At 46.0% G+C, this 14,525-nt stretch overlaps 1 protein-coding gene across 5 annotated transcripts in view; it reads left to right on the top strand.

The window, feature by feature from the left end:
- The window catches only part of LOC144495597 (receptor-type tyrosine-protein phosphatase mu-like), an 896,407-nt gene that overhangs the window by 717,410 nt on the left and 164,472 nt on the right, over positions 1 to 14,525 (top strand). For all 5 annotated transcript variants that reach the window (XM_078215746.1, XM_078215745.1, XM_078215744.1 and 2 more), the window contains 2 exons: positions 12,355 to 12,506; positions 12,593 to 12,670. In XM_078215746.1, coding sequence (XP_078071872.1) covers positions 12,355 to 12,506; positions 12,593 to 12,670 — 230 coding nt within the window. The remainder of the gene's footprint in view (positions 1 to 12,354; positions 12,507 to 12,592; positions 12,671 to 14,525) is intronic.

Below are 14,525 nucleotides of genomic sequence, written 5' to 3'. Positions count from 1 at the left end.
ATTTGAACAAAGAACAAAGAAAATTACGATGTGGAGATGCCGGCATTGGAGTGGGGTAGACACAGTAAGTAGGCTCACAACACCAGGTTAAAGTTCAACAGGCTTATTTGGTAGCACGAGCTTTCGGAGCGCCGCTCCTTCATCAGATGAGTCATTCACCTGATGAAGGAGCGGCGCTCCGAAAGCTCGTGCTATCAAATAAGCCTGTTGGGCTTTAACCTAGCAAAGAAGGAAAGGAGAGAGTGCAGCATGTACTATTACAGGCATAGCTGGGGTGTAGAGAAAAATCAACTTAATGCAAAGTAAGTCCATTCAAAAGTCTGACAGCAGCCGGGAAGAAGCTGTTCTTGAGTTGATTGGTACGTGACCTCAGACTTCTGTATACTTTTCCCAACGGAAGAAGGTGGAAGAGAGAATGTCCGGGGTGCGTGGGGTCCTTAATTATGCTGGCTGCTTTGCCGAGGCAGTGGGAAGTGTAGACAGAGTCAATGGATGGGAGGCTGGTTTGCTTATTGGATTAGGCTACATTTACGATCTTTTGTAGTTCCTTGCGGTCTTGGGCAGAGCAGGAGCCATACCAAGCTGTGATACAACCAGAAAGAAGGCTTTCTATGGTGCATCTGTAAAAGTTGGTGAGAGTCGTAGCTGACATGTCAAATTTCCTTAGTCTTCTGAGAAAGTAGAGACCTTGATCGGCTTTCTTAACTATAGTGTCAGCATGGGGGGACCAGGACAGGTTGTTGGTGATCTGGACACCTAAAAACTTGAAGCTCTCGACCCTTTCTACTTCGTCCCCATTGATGTAGACAGGGGCATGTTCTCCTTTACGCTTCCTGAAGTCGATGACAATCTCCTTCCTTTTGTTGACATTGAGGGAGAGATCATTGTTGCTGCACCAATGCACCAGATTCTCCATCTCATTATTCAAAGAAGGTTGGGGAGTTCTCTCTATGTCCTAGCCAATGGCCGGAATTCTCCAGTCTCGCATGCCCCCTCCTACCCCTGCCAGTGAGAACGGAGAATTGGGCGCTCAGCCAAATCTCTGTTCACTGCAGCAGGACTGGAGAATCTCAGCTGCAGACAAGGTCGGAGAATTCTGGCCAATGTTTTTCTCTTAAACTCTTAAACAACACTGAAAAAAAACAGATGACTTGAGCTTTCATCTCGATCCATTTTTGGGAGCTTGTTGTTTTCAAGTTGGCTGCTATCTTTCCTACATTACAACAGTCATTACAACAGTGCCTGATACTGAAAATGGGAATATGTCCCATTCCCTTCACCATAATAGCACAAACGTTCCCAAAACAAAACGGCTCAGAGCTGGAGGTGCTAAGCTGATAGCAAAACCTCTCTTCAGAACAACAACAGAAAATGCTGGAAAATCTCAGTGGGTCTGACAGCATCTGTGGAGAGAGAGAATAGAGACAACGTTTCGGGTCAGGATGACCCTGAAGGCTGGAGGCCTCTGGATCGCTAGCCCAATGACATTACCATTGCACCACAGCATTGCCAAATGTGCAAGAGACCCAAATAGGAAGAGCAAAGAGATCGCATGAGGCGCAGAGATAGGGGGGAGGAACGAGTGATCTATTCATACCAGTTTCCTCTTTCCAAATTTCCCCTCCTCGGGATATTCTGCTTTTCACTAAGGTAAGATGGCCAGGGGAAATAAAAATGACAAATAATAAGACCATAAGATCATAAGATATAGGAGCAGAATTAGGCCATTCAGCCCATCGAGTCTGCTCCACCATTCAATCATGGCTGATAAGTTTCTCAACCCCATTCTTCCACTTTTTCCCCATAACCTTTGATCCCCTTACCAGTCAAGGACCCACCTATCTCTGTCTTAAGTACACTCAATGACCTGGCCCCCACAGCCTTCTGTGGCAATGAATTCCATAGATTCACCTCCCTCTGGCTGAAGAAATTCCTCCTCATCTCAGCTCTGAAGGGTCTATCCTTTACTCTGAGGCTGTGCCCTCGGAACCTAGTCTCTTCTACTAATGGAAACATCTTCCCCACGGTCCATTCTATTCAGGCCTTTCATTATTCTGTAAGTTTCAATGAGATCCCCCCCTCATCCTTCTTAACTCCATTGAGTACAGACACAGGTTCCTCAGAGGTTCCTCATACATCAAACTTTTCATTCCCGGGATCATTCTCATGAACCTCCACTGGACCCTCCCTAAGGCCAACACATCCTTCCTTAGAAACGGGGACCAAAATTGCATGCAATATTCTAAATGAGAGCCTTCACCAGAGCTTTACTCTTTATTCATTCTTAATTCATTATTCATTCTTGGGACATGGGCATCTCTGGCTGGCCAACATTTGACAAGGTACTGCATGGTAGGTTGTTGCATAAGGTTAAATCTCACGGGATCCAGGCTGAGATCTCCAAATGGATACAAAATTGGCTTCTTGACAGAAGCCGGAGGATGGTTGTAGAGAGTTGTTTTTCAAACTGGAGGCCTGTGACCAGCGGTGTGCCTCAGGGATCAGTCCACTATGCCACCAAGATTGGTGGCATAGTGGACAGTGAAGAAAGTTATCTCCAACTGCAACGGGATCTTGATCAATTGGGCCAGTGGGCTGACGAATGGCAGATGGAGTTTAGTTTAGACAAATGCGAGATGATGCATTTTGGTAGATGGAACCAGGGCAGGACTTACTCAGTTAATGGTAGGGTGTTGGGAAAAGTTACAGAACAAAGAGATCTAGGGGTACATGTTCATAGCTCCTTGAAAGTGGAGTCACAGGTGGACAGAGTGGTGAAGAAGGCATTCGGCATGTTGGTTTCATCAGTCAGAACATTGAATACAGGAGTTGGAACATCTTGTTGAAGTTGTACAAGACATTGGTAAGGCCATATTTGGAATACTGTGTGCAATTCTGGTCACCCTATTATTGAAAGGATATTATTAAACTAGAAAGAGTGCAGAAAAGATTTACTAGGATGCTACCGGGACTTGATGGATTGAGTTATAAGGAGAGGCTGGATAGACTGGGACTTTTTTCTCTGGAGCGTAGGAGGCTGAGGGGTGACCTTATGAGGTCTATAAAATAATGAGGGGCACAGATCAGCTAGATAGTCAATATCCTTTCCCAAAGGTAGGGAAATCTAAAACTAGAGAACATAGGTTTAAGGTGAGAGGGGAGAGATGCAAAAGTGTCCAGAGGGGCAATTTTTTCACACAGAGGGTGGTGAGTGTCTGGAACAAGCTGCCAGAGGTAGTAGTAGAGGCGGGTACAATTTTGTCTTTTAAAAAGCATTTAGACAGTTACATGGGTAAGATGGGTATAGAGGAATATGGACCAAATGCGGGCAATTGGGATTAGCTTAGGGGTATTAAAAAAGAAAGGGTGGCATGGACAAGTTGGGCCAAAGGGCCTGTTTCCATGCTGTAAACAAAAAAAAAACATTTATTGCCCATCCCTAGTTATCCTTGTTCAGAGGGCAGTTGAGAGTCAACCACACCGCTATGTCTCTGGAGTCACATGTAGGCCAGACCTGATAAGAATGTCAGATTTCCTTCCCTGAAGGACATTCTAAAGCCTCAGCAGTACATCCTGGTTTTGTATTCTAGTCCTCTCGAATTAAATGCTAACATTGCATTTGCCTTCCTAGCTTCCAAGTCAACCTGCAAGTCAACCTTAGGAGAATCCTGAACTGGGACTCCCAAGTCCCTTTGTGCTTCTGATTTCTGAATTCTCTCCCTCTACGCCTCCATTCTTCTTACCAAAGTGCATAACCTCACACCTTCCCACGTTGTGTTCCATCTGCCACTTCTTTGCCCACTCTCCTAACCTGCCCGAGTCCCTCTGCCTCCTCCCTACCTCCTCAGTACTACCTGTCCCTCCACCTATCTATGTATCAAGTTAAACCCCAAACAGTCTTGGGTAGGTTTTGAATTTGGTAGACTGGCAGTTTGTACACAAGAGCTCGTTTTGAGTGCTGGGCCTACTGAAGAGCAGGAAATATGCTTTCCAGATCATTAACTCAACATAAGAAATGAGCTTGCTGCATTAGACTAAAGATCTAAATTACGCCACACAAGATCCTCATGCATCACGGCATCTTGAAGACATCTTGCTTAATTGTTTGCTATTAGAAGAAATTAAATAATTGTGGTGTATCAAAATCCCTCATCTTTGCATCGGGCTGAGAATATTAATTCAGCATTAAACTAAAAGAGGTAAATATGAATGTTGCCACCCTTGACGGCGTAATGTACATCAAAGGCAGCATGATCCAACACTGTAAAAAGCAGTTTTCTTAAACATAAATTATACATTGGTTAATCTATCAGCTTCCCGTTGCTTTGTAACATTAGGTGGCAGTTTCAGACAACAGAAATTATGTACCATATTGAATGCTAATGCCGCTTAAATGAATAAATGAGCCTTAGAGTTGCAGTGCCATAGTATTAGTTATGAAGAGTCATCCATAATCATCATCATTTTCACTTGCAAGTAAAGACCACTGCAGAGGATGAATATTCCTCCTGTACTTTTGCATCAGTGCGTATCTGTTTTTATTGAGAAAACTGTGAAGGGTCGAGGTGCAGGACACCCAGTGTTTGAAAAAAAGCAGGAGATGACAAGGTAGATTCGAGGCTATGGCCACACAGCCGTGGGGTAGCACGGTGCCACAATGGTTAGCGCTGCCGCCTCACAGCGCCAGGGCCGCAGGTTCGATTCCCAGCTTGGGTCACTGTCTCATTCTGCACATTCTCCCCGGTGGGTCTGTGTGGGTTTCCTCCAGATGCTCCAATTTCCTCCCACACGTGCTGGTTAGGTGCCTTGGTCCATGCTAAAATCTCCCTCAGTGTACCCAAACAGGCCCTGGAGTATGACGACTAGGGGATTTTCACAGTAACTTCATTGCAGTGTTAATGTAAGCCTACTTGCGACACTAATAAATAAACTTAAACTTTAACTTGATGCCGAACCTTGGTTGCAAAAGCCAGAGATCAGAGAGGAACGGGAAGACTGAATGAAGCGTGAAATCCCGGTATGCAGAGCAACAGTAGGAGAAAGTATGATAATTTCTCCCCCTCCCCACCCTTACTGAGACTACCCCTACCCCTCATTTCCACCCCCACCCCCCCACCCCACCCCAAGATGGTGCAGTTGTATGTTGTACCAGCAATGGCCACTACTCCTGGCTGGTGCTACTGAGAAACTGGAGCTGCCAATACGCAGGACCCACTCCCCAGGGAAGGGTGGAAGTCTCCCCTTCAAGCAATTAACATTGGTCCTGGCATTAAACTGCCACGGGCAACTGTCAGGATTGAGGGTGAGCTTCCCATCAGCTTCAGGGATAGGTTGGGGACAGAGACTGTGAAGTCCTGTAACATCCAATCCCTTTGAGTTAATGTGCATTTGTGCATTATGCACATGTGTGAGAGTATGTGTGTGTGTGTATGTGTATATGTGTGTGTGTATTTGTATGTGCATGTGTGTATGTTTTGTGCGTACATGTGTGCGAATGAGTGTCCATATCTACATCTGTGTGTTTCTGTGTTCTATAAATTGTGAATGAGTGCATTTGGGTTATGCATAAATATCGGGGGGGAAAAAATCAATCCTGGAAATGAAGGAAATGTCCAGGAAAACTTCAGGAAAGCTTCAATTAGAGAGTAGAATTGATTTTGATCAGAGGATCAGCAAGCATTACATATTCTGCTCACTCCCAACTATTATAGCAAAACAGCCATGGGGAAATGCAGTTCTTAAATGAATCCTACAGGTTAGACACTGTTTTTAGCTCAATCTCCTCCCAAATCACTTAATGTTGGAATATGACAAAATATGACCCACACCACTCAGTTGCAGTGGAACTAATTTGCATTGGAATATGCAGCTGAGGCTTAATTTAGAAGAGATGTTTAATAGCTGGTATTGTCACTCAGTAATGTCTCATTTTCTGAGCAATCAGTGATTCAAATTAACTTTTCCTTCTGAAGCAGAAGGTTGTTTTGTATTTACAAATGGACTGAAGAAAAAATAACTACTTTACAAAATGGAGCTTCCTGTAGAATTCTGTACGGAATATTTATAGAAAATATCTTGAGCATAATGTACCACCTGCAATACTTCAAACACCAAAGTTCCTTCATAAACCATGGCTGAAATCTCTGCAAGGTGATTGTTAGCTTTGGAATTAATCTGCAAGACACTGGAACTACTCGCAGGCTCACAGAGATCTGCAGCAGGGAAACAGGCCCTTCAGCCCAACTCATCCATGCCGACCAGGTTTCCTAAACTGAGCTCGTCCCATCTGTGTGCATTTGGCCCACAGCTCTCTAAACCTTCCCTATCCATGCCCCTGTCCAAATGGCTTTCAAATGTTGTAATTATGCCTGCCTCTACCACCGCCTCTGGCAGCTCATTCCACATACTCACCACCCTCATCTAGGGCAGAGTATTATCAGTTTATAAAGTTTATTTATTTATTAGTCACAAGTAAGGCTTACATTAATACTGCAATGAAGTTAATGTGAAATTCCCCTCGTCGCCACACTCCGGCGGCTGTTCGGGTCAATGCGCCTAACCAGCACATCTTTCAGAATGTGGGAGGAAACTGGAGCATCCGGAGGAAACCCACACAGACACGGGAAGAACGTGTAGACTCTGCACAGACAGTGATCCAAGCTGGGAATCGAACCCGGGTCTCTGGTGCTGTGAGGCAGCAGTGCTAACCTCAGGATCAATTAATTAAGGTGCAAAGTGGGGGCACCACTGTGATCTTCTGTGTTGAATCCCCAGTGAGCCTGAAGTCCAGCAGGAGCCTGGAGGCAACCTCATACCCGTGGTGTGGACTCTTTCGGCACCTCCTTTAAACCCCCGTACCCTGGTGCCACGGGATTAGAAGGCCACAGTTGAATCAGCAGGCCACCTGGTGGAGTGATTCACCCTTCACAATGCTGGCCTGACAGCTGAGGGTACATTTGATTTTTCAAAAAAAATTCAACAGTCTTCAGATGGTGCTCCATCTCAAGGCACCCTCAAGGTCTCACTCCTACGTCAGCAGCACCCACTTCTCCTGGCTGGCCCTCCAGATCTGAGTGCTACAATTGTCCCTCCCAACTGCACAGCCCACCCACTCACCGCCCATTGATTGGATGTGGCTGCTGGAGGAAACCTGTTAAGTAGTTGCTTGTGGGAGGATCAGGCAGCAGAGATAGTGCTCAGACACCGTAGGGTCAGGACCTGGAAATTTTATTTTATTTATTTATTAGAGTCGCCAGTAGGCTCACAATGAATTTACTGTGAAGATCCCCTAGTTGCCACACTCCAGTGCCTGTTCGGGTACACTGAGGGAGAACCTAACCAGCACGTCTTTCGGATTGTGGGAGGAAACCAGAGCACCCGGAGGAAACCCACGCAGACACAGGGAGAATGTGCAAACTCCACACAGACAGTGACCCAAGCTGGGAATCGAATCCTGATAAAGATAAGATAAGATAAGAAATAGGAGCAGGAGTAGGCCATCTAGCCCCTCGAGCCTGCCCCGCCATTCAATAAGATCATGGCTGATCTGACGTGGATCAGTACCACTTACCCGCCTGATCCCCATAACCCTTAATTCCCTTACCGATCAGGAATCCATCCATCCGCGCTTTAAACATATTCAGCGAGGTAGCCTCCACCACCTCAGTGGGCAGAGAATTCCAGAGATTCACCACCCTCTGGGAGAAGAAGTTCCTCCTCAACTCTGATCCCTGGCGCTGTGAGGCAGCAGCGCTAACCATTGTGCCACCGTGCTGCCCGATATTGTCCCAGGCCAAAGATGTGCGGGTTAGGTTGATTGGCCATGCTAAATTGTCCCTCAGTGTCCCGGGATGTGTAGGTTAGAGGGATTAGTGGGGTTGTGGGGATAGGGCCTGGGGTGGGATTGTCCCAGGCCACATTTAAAAAGTTCAGGAAATCTTCGATTCTAATAACCTAACCAGTAGAATTGATTTTGATCAAAGGATCAGCAAGCATTTGATATTCCACTCACTCTTAACTATTATAGCAAAACAGCCATGGGGAAATGCAGTTCTTAAATAAGAATCCATCCTTTGATAGAAGGCAAAGCTTTGTTAATGAGTTGGCAGCATGTTCTCTTTTAGTTGCGCTCAAGATGTGAGCAACATTGGGAAAGGTTGCCCTTAATGCTGTACCTGAGCTATCCTGGGAAGGTAGTAAAGGTAAAGTCACCACAGCCCCAGATGACCATAGGTTGCTCTCCCCACTGAGGGAAGGAGCTGACTGGTATGATTTAACCTGAGGGTCACCACACCTCAGGTGAGAGGCAAAGTTGAGAAGGTGGGCCTTCATGAATAACCTTGGCCAGTATGGGCATTGAACCCATGCCATTGGCATCACTCTGCATCACGAATCAGCTGCCCAACCAACTGAACTAACCACTGAAATCCTACAGCGCAAAAGGAGGCCATTCGGCCCATCGAGTCTATACCGCCAACAATCCCACCCCAGGCCCTATCCCCACAACCCCACTAATCCCTCTAACCTACACATCCCGGGACATGAAGGAACAATTTAGCATGGCCAATCAACCTAACCCGCACATCTTTGGACTGTGGGAGGAAACACACGCAGACACGGGGAGAAGGTGCAGACTCCACACAGACAGTAACCCGAGGCCGGGATCGAACCCAGGTCCCTGGAGCTGTGAGGCAGCAGTGCTAACCACTGTGCTGACTCCCTAAGGTAGCGATGTATTTTCTCCGTGAACAGCTACAGTGTTAATGTTGATGATGCTCCCGCAATGTTGCCAGCGAGCTGGAGTACAAAACCCAATTGCAATTTCTCCATCTCAAAATGCTCTTTGCGCCTTGAGGAGCAAACTCGTGAGGATCGGAGGAGAAATCGGTCACCCTTTTTGGGCAGGAAATGGGCACAGAAAGGACTGATCAAAAAATGGATGTTGGAAATCTGAACTGAAAGCTGAAAACGCTGGAAGTACTCAGCTGGTTTGGCAGCATCTGTGGAGAGAAGTTTAGTTCATGTTTCAGGTCAATGGCCCTTCATCGAAACTGGGGAAAGGTAGAAACACTGTAGGGATTGAGCAAGGGGTGGGTGGGACAAAGGCAAAAGGAAAGCCTGTGATAGGGTGGAAGACAGGAGATTTACAACTCTGACAGATGCACCATAGAAAGCATCCTTTCCGGATGTATCACAGCTTGGTATGGCTCCTGCTTGCCCAAGACCCCAAAAAACTACAAAGGGTTGTTAACGTAGCCCAGTCCATCACTCAAACCCGCCTCCCACTCATTGACTCTGTCTACATACACTCCCCGCTGCCTCGGGAAAGCAACCAGCATAATCACTGACCCCACGCACCCTGGACATTCTCTCTTCCACTTTCTTCCATCGAGAAAAAGATATAAAAGTCTGAGGTCGCGTATCAATCGACTCAAGAACAGCTTCTCCCCTGCTGCTGTCAGACTTTTGAACAGACCTACCTTATATTAAGTTGATCTTGCTCTACACTATCTCTATGACTATAACACTACATTCTGCACTCTCTCCTTTCCTTCTCTATGAACTGTATGCTTTGTCTGTATCGCGCGCAAGAAACAATACTTTTCACTGTATACTAATACATATGACAATAATAAATCAAATCAAATCACATCAATCGACAAAAATGGTTTCAGCCTACGCCCAAAGGACACCTCAGAAACTCTGTAATATGTTAATTTACTCTCAAAGAACAGAATTCCACACATGCATGGCTGATTTTAATGACTTCAGTTTCCAGCCATCAACTGTCCAGAAAGCCAGGTCAACCCCATCAAGACCATTTTCAGAAGGTGAGACAGGAATTGCATGTTAATCAGGCAATGAACTGCCTGACATCTGTAATAAGTCTTTGGAGGTTGAAATCCCGTCACCAAAATCCCTTTATTTACAATTCCAACAGCAGTACGCAGAGTGTTGGTAGTTAGCAGTCTACCTTCGGGAGTCCCAGAGGAACTGACACTCCCGGTTCAGTACAAGGAAAGGACTCCCTGATTGGCCCATCAATTGACTCTTGGAATATAGTGTTCAATTCTGGTCGCCACACTACCAGAAGGATGTGGAGGCTTTGGAGAGGGTACAGAAAAGATTTACCAGGATGTTGCCTGGTATGGAGGGCATTAGCTATGACGAGAGGTTGGAGAAACTTGGTTTGTTCTCACTGGACCGATGGAGGTTGAGGGGCAATCTGATAGAAGTCTACAAGATTATGAGAGGCATGGACAGAGTAGATAGTCAGAAGCTTTTTCCCAGGATGGAAGAGTCAATTACTAGGAGGCACAGGCTTAAGGTGTGAGGGGCAAGGTTTAAAGGAGATGTATGAGGCAGGAGGTGGTGGGTGCCTGGAACTCGCTGCCGGGAGAGGTAGTGGAAGCAGATACGACAGTGACTTTTAAGGGGCATCAGGGTAATTACATGAATAGGATGGGAATAGAGGGATATGGTCCCCAGAAGGATAGAGGGTTTTAGTTCAGATGGACAGCATGGTCGGTGCAGGCTTGGAAGGCCGAAGGGCTTGTTCCTGTGCTATAATTTTCTTTGTTCTTTGTTTGTTCTTTGACTCCTTAATCAGAGAGTTCATATTCCAATAGGCCAACCTCAATGGCCTGATTGAAGTCATTACACCGTCAGGGTTCCCATGCCTATAAAGATGGAGGTCCTATTCTCCAAGAGTTGACAGTCAAATCAGAGGGCCAGTAGTCATTCAGTGCCACCGGGATCAGTAGTCACTGCTGGGACTGCAGGAGACCCGGAGCAGCAGCCAAAATGGAGAATGCCCAGAAATTGAGGCATGGGGCTGGGGCTGCTCAGGCAGTGCCTGGGGGTGGATGGGGTGGTTGTTGGTGAGGGCAGGGTGTCTCTTCAAACGGGAACCTCCCTTGTCAAGGTGGGGCCCTCCACAGGGCAGCTTGATCGGTGGGGCATTACTCCTCCCCTGTACCTGAGGTGAGGCCGATGGCTTTTGCTGGGTGGCTTCCTGACATGGCCACAGCCACATCCCTTCCCCAACACCCAACACGCTACCTCTGTTAGAATCACAACCACCCAAGGGTCTTTGTTGACCTATGAGTGGGTGTGGGCCATCCTCAACCATCCTTCCAACCCCAACTGAGCCAGCTCTTCCTCCCAATCCTACAGCATAGATTCCAGCCCATGAATGGAATTATGTTAACTGATGTGCAAATGCAGTCACTCACATACTGGTGGAGTTGGTGTTCTCCAGCCTATGGAAGCTGAAAGGCTGCCAGCTGTATCAGCAGAATCCTGATTTAATAAAGCTTCTTTATGAACTAGTCTCCTCAACACTTGTGAAGTGGAGGATTGGTCCCTTCAGACTGCTATCCAGCAACCCTCGCTGGGAAGTGTACATGTGTAGATTCCAGATGAGGACCGGTTTAGAGTTATCTGTGATTAATAGCTTGTCTACACTTGCTGTCTGGAATCATATGTTGAGAATTGTCATGAGCAAAACAGCAAAGGGCAGTTGTCACTTGTAGGACCGGTGAACACCTTTAGGGAAGATGGGAGTTTGCAAAACAAAAATAGTGTTTGCAACCTGCCTCCTGTATTGTGAAGCAAAACTAAAAGGAGTCATTGGGGTGAGGTAATCTTTCTTGTTCCTCTATAATTGCTTTTGACACCAGTCCAGCAAAGAATCGCAACACAGCACCGATCTCAAATCTATCAGAATACATGGTCTAGAATCCTTAATGTTAGAGAGGAAGATCCGTGTACACTTACGGGGGCAGCATGGTGGCACAGTGGTTAGCACTGCTGCCTCACTGCGTCAGGAACCCAGGTTTGATTCCCAACTTGGGGTCACTGTCTGTGCGGAGTCTGCACGTTCCCCCCGTGCCTGCATGGGTTTCCTCCGGGTGCTCCAGTTTCCTCCCACAGTCCAAAGGATGTGCTGGTTAGGTGCATTGACCATGCTAAATTCTCCCTCAGTGTACCCGAACAGGCGCCGGAATGTGGCGACTCGGGGATTTTTACAGTAATTTCATTGTGGTGTTAATGTAAGCCTACTCATGACACTAAGGAATAAACTTAAACTTAAATCTTCCTTGTTCCTATCATCATTTTGCTTTAAAGTTATTTCTCAGAGGTATCCTAAGTGTAGTGCTTTTTTAGAGAATTCAGATTTCAGTATAATTATTCGCAGATATATTGGACATTGATCAAATGTAAAGGAATCGTGTTGGTAACTTTTAGAATGAGTTGGTACTCAGGTAATTTCAAAGTGTCTGAAATTCCAATCTTCTGTTTGTCTTTCATTAAAAGTTAATTGTGCGCTTTCTCTTTCCCCTTAATTTCAAGAAAACTAGCAAAGAAGAGGAAAGATACCCTGAGCAGTACCCGACAGGAAATGACAGTGATGGTGAACTCAATGGACAAGAGTTTTACCGAGCAAGGTACCAACTGCGATGAGGCCTTCTCCTTCATGGATACGCACAACCTGAATGGAAGAGGTGAGTTCAGAAGACGTCCCATTATTTACTGAGACGGTTCCCAAAGTCAGCCAAGCACTGAGCCATTCTTTCCCATTTTCTCTCAGCCATGTCTTCACCATCTTCGTTTACCGTGAAGACAAATACACTGAAGAGCCCATCTATTCAGAATTCCTACTACCCAGGTAAGTGAGTTGCTTGCTCTAGTAGTGTCACTTCATTTGTGCTCTGAGAAGGACATTATAGACATAAGATTTGATGTCCAATTCTAGATGATTTGAAGAATAATTTCTCCCCCAATATATGGGCAGAATTTTCCAGCCAGGCTCTCCCTGAGACTGGAAAATCCAGTCAACGGACCTTTCCATGGTCCACCCCTCGCTTGCTCCGATTCCCGTGGGCGGTGGGACGGTAAAATTTCAGGCGACTATTTGTAGGCATGTCAACTATTCCCACTCTGCTGGACCTATGACTAAACAAGTGCTACTCAAGTCATTTTTGCAACTTGTTTCCTTTTAGCTTCATGTCATGGCCAACAGTGAAACATGATCAATCAACACGACACCAAATCTGTTCCGACAGCCCATGAGTGACCAAGTTTCCATTGAGCGATATGTTATCTATCTTACAGCTGGGGAGATAGATCACGTGTTACTGCTGGGTTTAATATATTCACTTTGTACTGTAGGTTTGAAAATCATTTTGAAGCAAATGTACAGTTTATCAGTCTCAAGGGTGCAGAGCTAGTTGCAAAACAAAACTTCAGAAGTTTGCAAATCACATGATCTGTATAAATGTAAAGTGCAGCTCAGGACTATATGTAGTTTACAGGATGCATTGGTTTCATGTTGAAAGTGGCACACTTGGCATCTTGTAGCAAAATAGGGGTGAGACGGTGGCACAGTGGTTAGCACTGCTGCCTCACAGTGCCAGGGACCTGGGTTCAATTCCGGCCTTGGGTCACTGTCTGTGTGGAGTTTACACGTTCTCCCCATGTCTGCGTGGGTTTCCTCTGGGTGCTCTGGTTTCCTCCCACAGTCCAAAGATGTGCGGGTTAGGTGGATTGGCCATGCTAAATTTCCCCTTAGTGTCAGAGGACTAGCTAGGGTAAATACGTGGGGTTGTGGGGCTAAGTCCTGAGTGGGATTGTAGGTGGGTGCAGGCTTGATGGGCCAAATGGCCTCCTTCTGCACTGTAAGGATTCTACGATTCTATGAGAAACAGGATAATTGCATTATTCAAAAGAAAGTGTTCCCCAATTTTCTCCCCTTCTTTACTGAAGGCTCTGGGGCTCTGGAATTTTCCCATTCCACCCAGCATGGGAATCGGAGCTGGCAAGGGGTGGACCATGCAAAGGGCAGGGTTTTCCGGTTTCGGGGCAAGCGCGGTCGGAAAATCCCGCCCACAAAATGATATGGTTCCCATGATGCTTCCTTCAAGTGACCATTGTTCAGGTGTGAGTGCTAATATCTTCCCTCATGTGCAGAGAAAAGATAGAATAGCTTTCTGACACGGGGTCGCAAGTGAGCGAGATCCTATCCTCACCTATTGTCCACGCCTCCCAGCAGTGAAACTGGATCAAAATCAGGAGTGGGACCTTGGCTAATTCTCTTTTTGTCCACCTCCGAGGGCTCTCTGAGGTCAATGATGGTGCCCTTACCATCTTGTTGGTCATTTCAAAATCAATAATTTTAGTGTGACGATCATTTTGCAGTTTGAATTAATATGCTGTTAAGCATTTTGTGCTAAACTGACATTTAACAAAAGGGAAACTGATCCCGTGTTATTGGAAACCAGCCAAATTAGTTGCATAGACAGCCCTTAATTGTGAGACAATTAAAGAATAAGCAATTCATTAATAGATGTGTCCGTAAGGCTGGTATGGTAATCTGTAACCCGAAAGGTTTACAACTTTTATAATTATAAACACATTATATAATTAACCCTTTATCATTAAGGATCTCACCAGCCAGAAACAGCTCGGAGAAGGCTGAACTATACTTTTCAGATTGGTTGATGGGAATCAGACCACTGAAATAG

The sequence above is a fragment of the Mustelus asterias genome, chromosome 7, assembly GCF_964213995.1.
Source record: "Mustelus asterias chromosome 7, sMusAst1.hap1.1, whole genome shotgun sequence".
Classification (NCBI taxonomy): Eukaryota; Metazoa; Chordata; class Chondrichthyes; order Carcharhiniformes; family Triakidae; genus Mustelus; species Mustelus asterias.
Note: the sequence above shows the minus strand (reverse complement) of the source record. Positions and strands in the feature narration are given on the sequence as shown.